Raw genomic sequence first — 17007 nt, 5'->3', positions numbered from 1 at the left:
GCAAACGTGGCTTTTATTGTTGTTGTATTTGGGGTTTTGGGGAGTATTATCGATGTTGATGGTCCTTTGCCGGATATAGCCTGGGACGTTCCTGTAACAAAGCACTATTAAGGTACTAGCCCGACCATCTTGAATCCCTGACTGGGCTTTTAGAAACGTTAGCCGTGTTCTTTTTTGCGTGTATATACATCTACATTTGCTTGTAAAACAACGCTTATCATCACTTAGATAATGCTTAGGACAGCCATTGTCTACTCTGGCAACTCCCAACTTATTTGACAGCAAATGAAAGTGAAACAAAAGCAAGAAAGAATGACATTTACAGAACACTGATATTCGTTAGTCATTTTTTATTGAAAATTGTCTCGGCTTGGTAGGAAAATTACGTCTATTATCCAAAAAAAAAGAAAATATCTTCATTAAACTAATTAAAGAATGCTAAAGCGCGATTGCATGAACAATTTTTGATTCTTCTAATCGACAAGCGAACGTTATTTATTGCGTAAAAAGTGTACAAAGCAGATCCTAATTAGAAAGGCGGACGAACGAAAAAAAGGAAAATCGATTAAAATATAATTCAATAGCAGAGAGTTTAGAAGCATACGTCGGTGTTCAACAGTCTCGAAAGTGGAAAGTTGTTAATACGCAGTGAAAAGTTGAAATTTGTGTTTCAATCCAATTACAAAGCATTAGGACTGAAAGATGGGTCTTTTTGGCCAATCGACGCCGTTCGATGCGGATATTGGTAAGTACATTTGCTACTGCAAAGGTGGCTGAACTTAGGGGCAGTCTTTTACGATGCGTTTCGGAAAAAAGCATAAGGATTTACATAGGATGGGGTGAAGGGTTATCACTGTTCGCTGTTGCGTTGTGTGTTCTTAATTCTTGTTCGTGAGCTGTTGGTTTTTTATAGTACCTATCTGGCTGATTGCAGACAACAAAGGACTCAATGAATTTCGAAATTCGGTGCATTGCCCTGAAAACGATCTTAATTTTCATTTAGTCAATCACAAAGCGCTCAAGATATGAAACATCAGATGAAACCTTACTGATTTTAAAGCAAAAAACTTATTGCGGTAAAATTTTATATTTTTTATCCTTCAATCCTGCTTGCAGTTGTGCACAACTACTTCGATACAAACATATGTGCCTTATTACAATCAAAGATGACATCAATGATACAATACCAATATGCAATGCTTAGAAGCACATACGCTCTTGGGTGCTAACGTATTTGTAGTGACGTTCCTCTTACGCAGTTTAAACTCCTACCATTCGCCTTCACATATTATTTTCAATAAATAATGAAAGCACATACTTAATGGTGTTTGCAAATATTTGCTCTTTAACTCTGAAATGAAGCAAAATTTGTTGGGGAATGCATTCCATTTGGAATAATAATTCTTTTGATTGCAGACCCAGAAAATTGCAATGCATTTTCGTTACTCCGGAATAATGACTAAACACTTTAAGTTATTACCTATTCTTTTTGTTCATATGGAATGATTATTCTCCTTTTATTCACCGAATTGAATTCCTTTGGAATGCAATACTGAAAGGACTACATTGATCTATGTTGTTTATATTTTGATGTTGATGGTCCGTTGCCGAATGCAGATCCGGTACGTTCCGGTTCAAAAAATATTAAGGTACTAGACCGATCAATTCGGGAACAATTTAGATCCATGAGGAACTTGCGGTCGCCAGAGCGCCAGAAACAGGACTCGTCAAGGGTAGGTGAGGTTGACAGTTGGATTGGAGAAGCTATATATTGCGCTGGCAACGCCTTGAAAGGATTGCGTTACACAACCCCTTGAATCACATGGTGAGGGGGACTAAGAGTTGATGACTCCTTATTACGAGAGTGCGTGTGCCGGAAATGGAAAAGCGTGACGGGGGTAAAGGCTGGTGCTCGACATTGCTTCTATCCATGCTACGTAGATTGTAGTGATGGGTTGGAACGGCCAAGTTAAATCGCCGTTTGACGCGAGCAACAGCGAACAGTATACTGGGACTGCTGGACAGCGTTGCTACTAGAAGGTGGATGAGGTACGCTCAAGCGTATACCTCGGGGAGCCATACAAGTTTTGCAACAATTTCGGCGAAGACGAACGTTGGGTTCTAGCCCAAAACTATCCTCACGGTGCAACCGTCTTACACGTGGCACACTCGCAGGAGTATGACCCGTAGACGTAGATTTTTTTCCGGCATATGTAGCAGAACCACATCCGGGGGGGTCACTGCGGTCACACTGAAATGACAGCCCGGAGTCGGGAAAAAATCCGGGACATGTTGTTGTATTAACGATAATAGAACCGACTTCCGTTGTTAAGTAGTTTTTCGAATTACATGGGGCATTCCAGCATAGAACAAGACACACACCCCAGATTGTAAGGGGGTAGAATATACCCGCGGTAGGTATGCCTGTTGTAAGAGGCGACTAAAATACCAAATAGAATAGATAGGGGTTGTGTAGCGCAACCCTTTCAGGTTGCGAGCACAATATATACATTCTCCAAACCCAATTGTCAACCTCATCTATCGGTGGCGAATCCTGTTTCATTAACTGCCGAAGCTCTGGCGACCCCGAACACCCAATGGATCTAGGGGGCGGGAGGGCGGTTGGGCCTAGGTCGCATGTGGTAATAATAGATCATTCCCGAGATGGTGGGGCTTGGCATCGGAACGTACCGGATCCTCATCCGGCAAAGTACCATCAACGTCGATTACACTCCCAGAGTGTCCTTATCGCTACAACAACAACAACAACAACAACAACAACAACAATAGGACTTGTCACAGCTCGCCACACATTTCCATCGTCAGCGCAGGGTTCATAAACTGAAAAGCGTATTAGGAGTCTGAACTTATATATTATGCAGCTGGTAAAGGAACACGACAATTTCTAATTCATCGTTCACCCATTACCATCATCTCTGCAGAGGCAGAGAAAGCCATCAAAAAGGCTAAGCTCTCTAAATCAATAGGCCCAGGCGAAAGAGCCATACCAAAGCTAAAAGACCTTGGCGCTGAGGCAATAAACTACCTAACGCACATTTTCAGCCTGTCGTTGAAGTTCTTTGTCATTCCTGAACATTGGAAAATGGCAAGGATAATTCCAGTACTAAAGCCTGGGAAACCAGATAAGGAAGGCGAGGCGTATCGACCAATATTTAATTAATTTAATTTATTTATTATTACGGCTGTTTAGGCCTAAAACTTAAACTACTAAGTACAATTCATTGGAATGCCATTTGATTCCGATCAGAATATTTACTGGCGTGACAAACGGACGAGTCTGGGAGCCTCTCATTCAAGGGAGGTTGGAAAGAACGCGTTTCCAGTTCTCCCGTGCTCCCAACTTAAGGCAACAAAATTTGGAACTTAAAATTTTCAATTATATTTGTATTTTAAGCTGTCGGAATGTATTAGTCTCCGATCAACACAGCTAAATAACGTGTATCCAATTACCCCTCAACTTTGTTTTGTAAAGACGCTGTCGGAATGCATGCAGCTCAACATATAATGGGAGGTTGAAAATTACGTGTTTCCAATCCCCCCTGCTCCAACTTTTCGTTTGGTCTTATTTTCTTTACCCATATAATTTTATTGTTATATTAATGCTGTCGGAATGCGAGTTATTACGATCAGCAACAGTAAATATCGGCTGAAAATACCGAATTCCAGCGAAATTAGTTGTTGGCACTGTCTGGAGTTACAGGTGGCGACCGATTTTCTTTTCCTTAGGGCCGGATGCATTGTATTTTGCTGCTTCCGATATTATCATTCCCTTTTTGCGCTTCAGTATCGGATATGTCTTGTAAAAAAATAAAAGGAGACAAACTTTATCTTATTGGAAGGGTTTTACAATGCTCCAATAAACTTTTTTTTTTAAGTATTCAAGTTATTATTACTTTTTATGCGATTAGGAAGTTCATTGAAATATTTCAGACCCTTATAAAATGTATTTTGCTTGTCCACTTCTGTTTTGAAAAGAGGTAATCTAAAATTATTGTTTTTTCTGATTACGTATGAATGTGCATCATTTATAAATTCCATAGTGTGGTAGAATATAAGCTGTTTTATACTCAACCAGTTTAGTGCTTCTGTCATGTTATTAATGGGAGTATCATACCTCATGTTTAGTATAAATCTCGTAGCTTTATTTTGCATAACTTGAAGCTTATCTACCTGAGTTTCATTGGCAATGAAGAATATTGTGGGACCAGGTTAAACTCTTACCTATCCAGAATCAACCCCGACATACAAAATGTATGCCCCACTTGCAATGTTTCCCCACATGACACCAACCATCTCTTTAATTGCAATGTGGAACCAACGCCTCTAACACCCCTTTCATTATGGTCCACCTCTGTTAAAACAGCAAGCTTCCTTGGACTCCCGTTAGAGGATATTGATGACAATTTTTGATCGGTCGCACCTATTGGGTGGGGCGAAGCACTGCTACAACAACAACAACAATAATATTGTGGGACAATATATAAAATGCGGCTCTATGATGGATTTATCCACTTTCAGTTTGTATTTAATACTGATAAATTTGCATGACCTCTTCCAAAAAACAATTTTCTTGCCTATTTTGGCAACTATATAATCAATATTATCACTAAATTTTAATTTGTTATCAATCTGAACCCCTAAGTACTTGAAAGTTTTAACTTCGTTAATGTTTCAGTTCATTATTTTTGGCTCGATATTACAAGATTCCTTGTTCATTGCTCTGGATATGACCATAAAATTGGTTTTATTAACATTAAGTTTAAGCTTATTGTTACAAAGCCACCTGTATAGGTATTTCAAGTCTTCCTGCATTTTGCTCCTAGCTAACATGATATACATTTCACTTACTTCGAGCAATGCGTCATCCGCAAACAGCCTTATTTTACTATGTTTTATTGCCGAAGATATATCATTTATATATATGTTAAATAGGATTCCTGTCAATACCTCATCTGAGACAACCTACTCAATGGCTGTTTTTTGTCTCCGGGTACCTAAAAAGCTCTGAAACCACTGCAGCTCGTTGCCCCTAATTCCAGTTTTTTTCTAAATTTTTAATCGTCATATCGTCATTCTGTCTATTGTTTCAAATGCTCTCTTTAACTCGATAGAAACCGCAAGCTTACTATTCTTTTGATTTAGTTCTTCTTTCCAACTTGATATTACGTAATTTAAAGCCGCGTAGCAAGACTGCCCTTCTCTGAAACCGGATTGTTCTTTAATTAGTATTTTATTTATTTCCAAGTAACTCGCGAGCTGATTTTTTACTACTGTTTCTAGAATTTTTTCGATATTCGGCAACGTTTTGATCGGTCTAAGACCCGAATGATACCGAATTTTTAATTACTCCTTCTGATAGTAAGTTTGTACCTCCGATTTTATTTTTTAACCTTTTGGCTACCAATATGACATCATCAACGGTAACTTTTTGGAATTTCAGACATGTGCTAACCGTGTATGGCACACTGTCGCCACTATCAAAAGTTTCGATGTCTCGGTTTATATCAACAATACTATCAACAAAGAAGGAATTAAATACTTTATATATATTTCCTGGTGTTTCATATGTTATACCATTTACAATCACTGTCAGGATATTGTCTCGCACTTCAGTTAAGTTTACTGCTTGCTTAAGGTGTTTCCATATTAATTTGTTATCAGAGGAATTTAAGGCGACATTTTTCTCCATATACTTATTCTTTTTAATTTTGATTAGTTTTTTATAATACTTCGCAACCGTATTATATTCCGAAAACTCACCATAGGATCTGGCTTGTGAGTGCAATTGAATTTTTAATTCGTTAATTTCGGTCAGCTCATGATCGTACCACTTATTTCTCAACCACATTATTCTGTCTTGTTCTGATGTTAATAAACCCATTCAGTGTGATAAGCAGGTATTTATATATTCAACCGAGTCATTGACAAGCGTATTTTTTAATACGCTGAAATCATAGTTTCTTAATAAGTAAATGAGGTTATCAGCACAACAATTCTTCCAACACATTGTGGGTATCACTCTCCGCAGAGGATTTGAATTACACACTTTGAAAGCAAATGAAATGTGATTTTCAAGATTAGTACAGGATAGTACATCAGCATTTGCATATAATAGATCTATTCTCGTTTGGGACCTCTCAGCAATCTTTGTATTGAAATTTACCATTTGCCTCATCGCGCTACGTGAAAAATTCTCATTGAGCTTAGAACACGTTGCAGTATTAGATATCACTCCTTTCGCTAGTAGCGAAGACATTGGAAACCGTTTTGCTCCCTGATTTTAAGGTGCGTCTTCGCCCAGCCATCCATTAGTATCGCTTCCGCAAAATGCATAGTACTACTACCACGCTAAACGCCATAAATACTCAGAGAAATTACGGTCTAAATCAGGAAAAACTCCATCCAGGACGGTGCTCGTGGCACTCGGCCTGTCAAAAGCTTTTGACACAGTCAACCACGGCACGCTACTCCAAGACATATAAGGTTCGCCCCCTTCGGTTCGATTCAGGAACAAAACCGCAAAGCCTAGGAGATTTAAACAGGGGGTGCCACAGGGTGTTGTCTTATCCCTGCTTCTCTTTAATTTCTACATACCAAAGCTCCCTTCACCACCAGAAGGAGAGACAATCATTTCCTATGCCGACGACTGGCCGATAATGAAAATGGAACCTGGGCCTCCAACAGATGAATTAGTTTCTAGAATTAACAGCTATCTCCCCAGTCTATCTAGTTTCTTCACAAAACCACGGCCACTCCGTTTACCACGTGGAAGGAACAGATGGCGCAAATATTGGACTTCGATGGCGTTACTCTACCGACTGTCCGTCACCCAAAGATCTTAGGGGTAACGTTCGGTAATACTCCCACCTTCAAGGTACAAGTCACAGAAATTGTATCTTAAGTACAAAGCTGCAACAAAATCCTTCCCAAGACAGCCGGTTCTATGTACCGGAGCGACTCGGGATATTTCCTGACCAAGGGCTTTCATTTCAGTGTAACCCCATTTAATTTGTTGTAACCCCCCAACCCCAACATACATACGTAATGTATGCACTGCATGCGATGTGTCACAATATGACACCAACCTATACCTCTAATACCAACCTCCCTTTGCTTTACCCCTGTCGAAACTGCAGTTTCGTTGGACTTGCACTGTAGTTTACCGTATCACGAACTTTTAGGTTTTTTAATAAAAATGTAAAGCTTTGTTTCTTTCAATAACGAGACAACAAAATGTAAAATTAATGGCTTCATTCTGTATTGCGGACGATAGCTCAGACGAACGATTAGCCTCCAAAGGATTACGTCTAGCAATGGTATTCTCTATCATTTTCGTTCGGCCTTTACGTTTCTTACTTTATGTATAACAGTTACGCGAAAGTAACTGTCAGCTGATATGTTGCCATCGTTTAACATAGTGCAAATACCCTAGCAATTTGTCTTTGAAGCGAAACGAACGTTCGTTTCGTAATAGAGAATGGGGCTCTAAGTCTGGGTGTAAGTTCGTCTAAATTTTAGGTACCTAAACTTATATGCCACTTGAACTTTACTGCACTGCTACAATTTGGGAAAAAGGCAACTAAATATTGTTTGTTTATTCAAATAATACAAAACTGGAATATACTCGCAAATGCATGCTTCAACAGAATACGGGTCAAGGAAAGCATGGCATCCTAGATAGCAGTATGAAAAAATACAGTGTCTTCAGCTTAAAGGGTATTTTTTGCGGACGTCGTGGAGTATATAGAGCAAGGATGATAAATGGATTTTTTCATTTTGTACCAAACGAGGGAAAGAAATGTACCAAATCATCCAAAAATGTACCAAAAGTTTTCGGATGCGAAAACTGTTTTTAGTCAAGAAACTCTTTGAGTTCTTTGTTGTTGTTGTTGTTGTAGCAATGCTCGCCCCACCTAATAGCCGCGACCGATTACAAATTGTCATCAATATCCTCTAACGGGAGTCCAAAGAAACTTGCCGTTTCAACAGGGGTGGACCATAAGGAAAGGGGTGTTAGAGGCGCTGGTTCCACATTACAATTAAAGAGATGGTTGGTGTCATGTGGGGACACATTGCAAGCGGGGCATACACCCCGTATGTCGGGGTTGATTCTGGATAGGTAAGAGTTTAACCTGTTACAGTATCCAGAACGAAGTTGAGCAAGAGTGACACGCGTTTCCCTGGGGAGTATGCGTTCCTCCTCCGCGAGTTCTGGATATTTTTCTTCAAGTACTGGATTCACCGGGCAATTCCCGACATAAAGGTCCGACGCCTGTCTATGGAGTTCACCAAGGACCTGCTTGTGTTTTTTCGCTTCATACGGCTGGGTTCTCAGGTGCCGTATTTCCTCAAAATGCTTACGGAGATGACTCCTTAGGGCCCAGGCGGTGCTGGTTCGTCAATCAGATGTCTGTTTGGATGCCCAGGTTTCTGGGTATTCAACAGAAACTGTTTGGTCAGCATCTCATTTCTCTCCCTGATGGGGAGTATTCTCGCCTCATTATGAAGATGGTGTTCCGGGGACATAAGAAGACAGCCCGTGGCGATTCTGAGAGCAGTATTTTGGCAGGCCTGTAGTTTCTTCCAGTGGGTAGTTTTTAGGCTTGGCGACCATATAGGTGACGCGTAGCACGTAATCGGCTGGCTAATTGCTTTGTATGTGGTCATGAGCGTTTCTTTATCTTTTCCCCAGGTACTGCCAGCAAGGGATTTGAGGATTTTATTACGGCTCTGAATTCTCGGAACAATTGCGGTTGCGTGCGCACCAAAATGTAGATCCTGATCAAACGTCACACCCAAGATTTTGGGGTGTAGGACAGTCGGTAGCGTAGTGCCATCGACGTGGATGTTCAATATGGTCGACATTTGGGGCGTCCATGTTGTAAATAAGGTCGCGGAAGATTTAGTCGGTGACAATGCCAGGTTTCGCGAGGCGAAAAAACTGGAGAGATCAGGGAGACAGCCGTTTATTTTATTGCATAGCTCATCGATCTCTGGGCCTGGGCCTGTGACCATTATTGTGCAGTCATCGGCGCAGGAAACGATTGTGACTCCTTCCGGTGGTGAAGGTAGCTTAGATATGTAGAAATTAAACAAAAGTGGGGATAGGACACCACCCTGTGGCACCCCTTGTTTAATTCTCCTTGGTTTTGATGTTTCGTTTCTGAATTGCACCGATGCCTGCCGACCACCCAGACAATTTGCGGTCCACCTTTTAAGACATGGGGGAAGGGTAGACCCTTCCAGGTCCCGCAGTAACGAGCCATGGTTGACCGTATCAAAGGCTTTTGATAGGGCTAGCGCTACGAGTACTGTTCTATGGTGGGGGTATTGATTCAAGCCGCAATCTATCTGGGTGCCAATGACATTTAGCGCGGAGGTAGTGCTATGGAGTTTTCTGAAGCCATGCTGATGAGGGGCTAGCTGCAAATGTGCTTGGAAATAAGGGAGCAAAATGGCCTCAAGCGTCTTTGCCATTGGCGATAGGAGAGATATCGGACGATATGACTCACCTACGTTAGCTGGTTTCCCAGGCTTTAGTAGCGGGACCACCTTGGCCATTTTCCATTTCTCGGGTATGACAAAGGTGGAAAGAGACAGGTTGAAGACATGCGCTAAATATTTGAAACCCTCTTTCCCTAGGTTTTTAAGCATCGGCATGGCTATGCCGTCTGGGCCCACTGCTTTGGATGGTTTAGCGCGACCAATGGCGTCCTCAACCTCTCTAGCGGTAATGGTGATTGGTGACGCGCTGAATTTGTGTTTATGTGCGTGTCTATTGGCTCTCCGTCTATCTTTGTCGACCGTAGGATGCATTATATATTGTCGGCAGAAAGCGCTCGCGCATCTTTTCGCATCCGACAGCACCTTATCGCCAAAGGCGATGGAAACTTTGTCTTTGTGCTTAGTCGGATTCGATAGGGACTTTACGGTGGACCAAAGTTTACCTACACCGGTAGAGAGGTTACAACCTCTTAGGTGCTCTTCCCATTTCGCCCGCTTGTGTTCGTCCACAAGCAATCTGATGCGTTGGTTTATATCCCTTATTTGGGGATCGCCTGGATCAAGCTGTCTTATAAGGGCGCGTTCCCTCGCTAAGCTCGCGGCCTCCGCCGGGAAGTGGGGCCGGATTTCGGGAATTCTCCCTGCGGGAATGAAGTGTGCCGAGGCGGATTCAATGACCTTATGGAAGGCACGCTCCCCTTGGCGGGCATCAGTCGGGATAGGGAGGGTAGCAAAGCTGCTGTCTGTTGCAGATTTATATTCTTCCCACTTTCCTTTTTTGAAGTTTATGAAAGTGCGTTTTTCGGTGACGATGAAGTCGGCGGTACGCTCGAACGAAATAAGTATGGGCAGGTGGTCGGATGCCAATGTTACCATCGGCTGCCAGTTGACGCAGTTTACGAGTTCTGCGCTCACGATTGAGATATCTGGCGAGCTATGACAGCTTCCTACCATACGTGTGGGGGCGTTTCCGTTTATTGTGCAGAACGTCGTTTCTTCTATTTGATCCGCCAACATCTCACCCCTACTGTCCGCCCGCAAGTTTGAATGCCATAGGTCGTGATGGGCATTGAAATCGCCTAAGATAATGCGATTGTTGCCAGTGAGTAAGGCCTCGATATTAGGGCGGTATCCACTGGGGCAACAGGTGACAGGAGGGATGTAGATGTTGATGATTTCTAGATTTGCATCGCCTGACCGGACAGATAGGCCTTGACGTTCTAAGACATTGTCCCTGCGGTCGATGCCAGGATCAAATATATAATATTGCACAGAGTGGTGTATAATAAACGCGAGGCCGCCTCCATTTCCGCTCTCGCGGTCTTTCCTGTGGACATTATAACCAGAGCAGGTCTGCAATGCAGATCTTGCTGTGAGTTTAGTCTCTTGAATCGCAGCAATGCGGATGTTGTGCCGCTTCATGAAATCGACTATCTCCGTAATCTTCCCAGTTAGTCCATTACAGTTTAACTGCAGAATTCTGAAGTGCATGAGGGGTGACGCCGCCACTCTAGGGGTAAGTGACGGGTGACTACGCCTAGGTTGTGGAAGGCCAGGACGCAATTGCTGTTGTGGCCTTGGGACTGGGCGCCCTTGGGCAAGCATTGGGGTACCCGCATGATTTGGGTTTGCGACCTGGCAACATGGCGCGATGAAACCCCTCGGGGGTTGCCGTCGCGGAGACCAGAACATCTAGGAAAGTGGCACCACCCAAGGCAGGAGCTGCATTGAGCGGATGTCGCAAACCTATATATTCTGTGCTGGCAGACGGTGCAAACGGAGGCAGGGACTAAGAGTCTGTTTCCCTGACCTGCATGATTGCTGCCAGAAAAGAGGGGGGGGGGGAGACGAAGACGGGGGCAGGGGCTGATGCTTAGCATTGCTACCAGCTCTACTACGAAGGTAGTAGTTATGAGTGGTATCAGCTGTTTGAGTTGTTGGCGCCGTGGGGCGCGAGCAGCAGCGGGTACTTATTGTGGCTTGCTGAGCAGCGAGGCTGCTGGAAGGTAGTGGGGGGGGGGGGGCGCTTAGGCGTAGACTACGGGACGCCCTTGGGCGTGAGCAGCAAGGAGCCACAAAAGATTTATAAAAGTTACGTGGACGTCGGGTTTTGGGATCAAGCCCAGAACAACCTGTCCGATGCAACCATCCCTTGCACGAGTATGACCGTCCTAAAAAGATTCTTTTCTGGCAAATGCAGCAAAACCATTTCTCAGGACCGGGGTCAGGAGACGGACCCGGATTGGGTTCGATACCTTCCCGGAGCAAGAGAACATTTAGTAGTCCTGCTGCAAGGAGCTGCTGGGAGGATGACAATTTGTGGGAGGCACGAAACAAATTAAATGGGGTCACACTGAAATGACGGTCCTTGGTCGGGAAAAATCCCGAGTCGCTCCGGTACATAGAACCGACTGCCTTGGGAAGCGTCTTTGAGTTCTTTAAATGCCTCAGTTGACAAAAAGCTTTTTTTCGTATCTATATTATGACAACTACTGTTAGCTGATTTCATCGAGTCTTTAGTTTTTATTAAATTCGAAACTGTGTTTATTTGAAGTATATTTCTGCACTTAGTTTTAATTAAATTTTGTATAAAAAATATTCTTTCTACGTTTGTGGATAAATGTGGAATCGACAATACGCCTTGAACTATTTTATAAATATTGGAAAACGTTTAATTCATTTTTAACTGATCTTAATTCTGCCCAAAAGCTGCATATATTTAAATTCTTGAATTTTTAAGGCTCTCATTCTCTGTAAAGCTCTAAATTCGGAATTAATTTTCTCTATTTTATCTAATTCAGATTTCGGAAACAAGTCCATAACTAAAGGCACAATACTATTTGTTTCGCCGCTTAAAATACTTTCTGGTGAAAGCTTTGCAGCCCACAACAAAGTTTTATCATTTAAATTTACTTTCTTTAATAAGGAACCACAAATTTGTATATAAAATTGTTTAGCACAGCTCTTAAATATGTGTACGTCATCTTTTTCGAAAAGGTTGTTTGATAGAATAATATCCACATTAACACCGAAGTAAACTTCATTTGGGGTTAAGTGATTTTCGTCTGAATCAATATTTAACATCCAAATAGAACTGGAGTCTAAATAAGATTTTTTTTATAAATTCCTTGGCACTCATCTCAGATCGCTATTTAAAATGAACGATATCGGACTATAACCACGCTCACTTTTTCGATATCGAAAATTTCGAAAAATCGAAAAAGCGCGATAATTCATTACCAAAGTCGGATAAAGCGATGAAACTTGGCAGGTGGGTTGAACTTATGACGCAGAATCGAAAATTTGTAAAATTTTGGACAATGGGCGTTGCACCGTCCCCTTTAAAAGAAGGTAATTTCAAAGTTTTGCAAGCTGTAATTCGGCAGTCATTGAAGATATCATGATGAAATTTGGCAGGAACATTACTCCTATTACTATATGTGCGCAATTAACAAAATCGGATGAAGAACACGCCCACTTAAACAAAAAATTTTAAGTCAAATTTTAACAAAAAATTTAATATATTTACAGTATACAAGTAAATTATGTCAACATTCAACTCCAGTAATGATATGGTGCAACAAAATACCACAATAAAAAAAATATTCAAAATGGGCGTGGCTCCGCCCTTTTTCATTTAATTTGTCTAGAATACTTTTAATGCCATAAGTCGAACAAAAATTTACAAATCCTTATGAAATTTGGTAAGGGCAAAGCTTCTATGACGATAAAAGTTTTCTGTGAAAATCGGTGAAATCGGTTAAAGCCACGCCCAGTTTTTCGATATCGATAACTTTAGCAAAAATCGATATATCTTTATTGAACTTAGTTCACGTACTTATCTGAACTCACTTTATCTTGGTGTTAAAAATGGGCGAAATCCGACTATAACCACGCCCACTTTTTCGGTATCGAAAATTTCGAAAAATGAAAAAAAAAAAATGCCATAATTCTATACCAAATACGAAAAAAGGGATGAAACATGGTGATTGGATTGGTTTATTGACGCCCTCACATATACAACTAAGGGCCACTCCCTTTCAAAACCTTCATTAATACCTTTAATTTTGATACCCATATCGTACAAACACATTATAGAGTCACCCGTGGACCACCTTTATGGCGATATCTCGAAAAGGCGTCCACGTTTAGAACTAAGGCCCACTCCCTTTTAAATAATCATTACTATCCATAACGAACAAACGCATTCTAGAGTCACCACTGGTCGACCTTTATGGCGATATCTCGAAAAGGCGTCCACCTATAGAACTAAGGTCCACTCCCTTTTAAAATACTCCTTAACACCTTTCATTTGATATCCATATCGTACAAACACATTCTAGAGTCACCCCTGGTCCACCTTTATGGCGATATCTCGAAAAGGCGTCCACCTATAGAACCAAGGTCCACTCCCTTCTAAAATACTCATTAACACCTTTCATTTGATACCCATATCGTACAAACACATTCTAGAGTCACCCCTGGTCCACCTTTATGGCGATATCTCGAAAAGGTGTCCACCTATAGAACTAATGCCCACTCCCTTTTAAAATACTCACTAACACCTTTCATTTGATACCCATATCGTACAAACACATTCTAGAGTTACCCCTGGTCCACCATTATGGCGATGTCTCGAAAAGTTGTCCCCACCTATAGAAATAAGGCCCACTCCATTTTAAAATACTCCTTAACATCTTTCATTTGATATCCATATCGTACAAACAAATTGTAGAGTCACCCCTGGCCCACCTTTATGGCGATATCCCTATAGAACTAAGGCCCACTCCCTTTTAAAATACTCATTAACACCTTTCATTTGATACCCATATCATACAAACCACCTTTATGGCGATATCTCGAAAAGGCGGACACCTATGGAACTAAGGCCCACTCCCTTTTAAAATACTCCTTAACACCTTTCATTTGATACCCATATCGTACAAACACATTCTGGAGTCACCCCTGGTCCACCTTTATGGCGATGTCTCGAAAAGTTGTCTCCACCTATAGAAATAAGGCCCACTCCATTTTAAAATACTCCTTAACATCTTTCATTTGATATCCATATCGTACAAACAAATTGTAGAGTCACCCCTGGCCCACCTTTATGGCGATATCTCGAAAAGGTGTCCACCTATAGAACTAAGGCCCACTCCCTTTTAAAATACTCATTAACACCTTTCATTTGATACCCATATCGTACAAACACATTCTAGAGTCACCCCTGGTCCACCTTTATGGCGATATCTCGAAAAGGCGGACACCTATGGAACTAAGGCCCACTCCCTTTTAAAATACTCCTTAACACCTTTCATTTGATACCCATATCGTACAAACACATTCTGGAGTCACCCCTGGTCCACCTTTATGGCGATATCTCGAAAAGGTGTCCACCTATAGAACTAAGGCCCACTCCCTTTTAAAATACTCATTAGCACCTTTCATTTGATACCCATATCGTACAAACACATTTGTCAGCAAGCTGGTAACCCTACTCACGAAAAAGGCAATGAACAACAAGATGGCTGTTAGTCAGTCGATTGCGAGAACTAAAAGAGAAAGCGTCCAAAACTGCAGAGCCAGCGTGGAATTTATGAACTTTATACATAAACTCTGTACAAATAAACGTTTTATTAAACATTAAATATCTTTATTGAAATTATTTCATTAGAACTCAAGAGGTCTCCTGACAGCCTCAGAAGTTGGATGAAATCCACCCTTAAAAACGTAAAACTCGAAATGCAGCATATAATTGAATAAGTGCAAGTGTGTGTGCAAAAACATTCAATTGTGAAAATATGTGTTTAAAAGAGTAAAAATACATATTATCGATTTTAAAAAGAGGTGTTCGTCATTAAATTAAATTAACATATCGTTTATCTAACGCATAAAAGAAGTTGAGACTCCGCTGAATCAATTCGTGGTAAACGGGACTCCTCTGCACTTACGTTTTAGTATTGTATTCGTCGTTAATTTAAAAATTTGCGCGTCCATACGAACAAGAATTTTCTCAACACAAAAGCAAAGAGGATAAATATAATAAGATACGTCACTCGTTACTTTGCGTAATGTTTCTGGTTAGGGTAATCGCAGGTTTTTTTTGGGAGAGACGTGCATAAATGTCTTCTATACATTTCGAGGGGTATTTGTGTTCATTTTTTCAACTGTATTTAAATAATTAATTAATTCTTTTTCGAAAAATCACATTTGCATAAGGTGCCTCCACGGCATGGATAAATGCGAGAGAATTAAAAATGTCCCTCATAGAAAACGTTAGACATACATTTTTTTGATTTCCAGCGAGTTACTCGCCACTCGTAGCAGACTGGTGGCTTTTATTTTTTTATCCTCTTTGACAAAAGGTGGAGTGAAATTCGGCAACATCGCTATTCGTCTTTACTTGCTTGTGAAACATATTTTCTCTCCTCACGACCAGCCTGAAGAGAATTCACCAGCAACGTCATTCGTTTCAACTTTAATATCTTTCTCTCAGTACGAAAAGCTGAAAGAAACTCGTCAAAAACACTGTTCGTTATTTTCTCGTGGAACGCATTCTTCTTTCAGCACGACTGAAAAGAATTCACCAAAAAAATAAAACGTCATTCGCTTCATATTCTGGTATATTATCTCGTTTTATGTTATGTTTACTTTGTTTCATTTGCATACTTGGTAAACAACTTGACGATCATTGAACGCACACGCAAGGTTTATATATATTGGTGGCAATAGTAATGCAAACCAAAGTGACAATAACAATCAAATTGTCTGTTACGTTTATTTGTGCTCGCAGTACTCGCTGTAAAATCGTTCAGTTGTGTTTGGTATTTGTTTTACCATTCGTATTTATATCTTAACTCAACTCCACTCGTTGAATATCATTAGCAAAACAAAACGTGAAAAATGGAAAACGTTCGTTCCGCAAACGTCGTTGAGCTAAGACAAATGTGTAAAGATGCAGGACTTCCAACTAGTGGTAACAAAAACACTTTAATAAAACGTTTAGAAACACAAATCCGTACTGAAGAATATTATTTAAGTGCAAGTTCGATATTGTCACAGCGTGTGGCAGATTTAGAAAAAAAACTATTGGTGAAATGGAAATACGGCAAAGTGATGTTGTAATGTCTAGCAATTTCGAACCGCAGTGTATCTCTTCACCACTAGATACACAAGCAGTGTCGTTGTCTACAAACGTACATACAGTGCAATCGGTTGTGCCACCATTGCAGACGGCGATCCCGCATCCGTGTCCACCACCTTCAACACAAACATTTCCAATTTCTGTTAGTAGTGCCTTCTCTAATGCGCAGGGTGCACCCGTATCGTACTCAATACCGGTTTCCGGCGGTTATGCTCAGCCGATTTTTCAACCTAGTATTAACTACACGTACCTTCCAAGTTACACCGCACGTCCAAGCCAATATTCCGTACATTCCCCAACAGCCGGTTTGGCAATCGCGCCCTATGTATAATGTCCGT

General features: G+C 41.1%; 1 protein-coding gene across 2 annotated transcripts in view; it reads left to right on the top strand.

Moving 5' to 3' along the window:
• Positions 1-315: 315 nt before the first annotated feature.
• The window catches only part of Stam (signal transducing adaptor molecule), a 37855-nt gene continuing 21163 nt past the window's right edge, over positions 316-17007 (top strand). The window contains exon 1 of one of the 2 annotated variants that reach the window (XM_067766668.1): positions 316-745. In XM_067766668.1, coding sequence (XP_067622769.1) covers positions 703-745 — 43 coding nt within the window. In that variant the 5' untranslated portion in view covers positions 316-702. Of the gene's footprint in view, positions 746-16387; positions 16502-17007 lie in introns of those variants that run through there. The other variant, XM_067766667.1, reaches the window with a different exon arrangement.

This window comes from Eurosta solidaginis, chromosome 2 (assembly GCF_040869045.1).
Source record: "Eurosta solidaginis isolate ZX-2024a chromosome 2, ASM4086904v1, whole genome shotgun sequence".
NCBI classification, from domain to species: domain Eukaryota; kingdom Metazoa; phylum Arthropoda; class Insecta; order Diptera; family Tephritidae; genus Eurosta; species Eurosta solidaginis.
The sequence above is the reverse complement of the archived record's forward strand: the minus strand, read 5'-3'. Positions and strand labels throughout refer to the sequence as shown.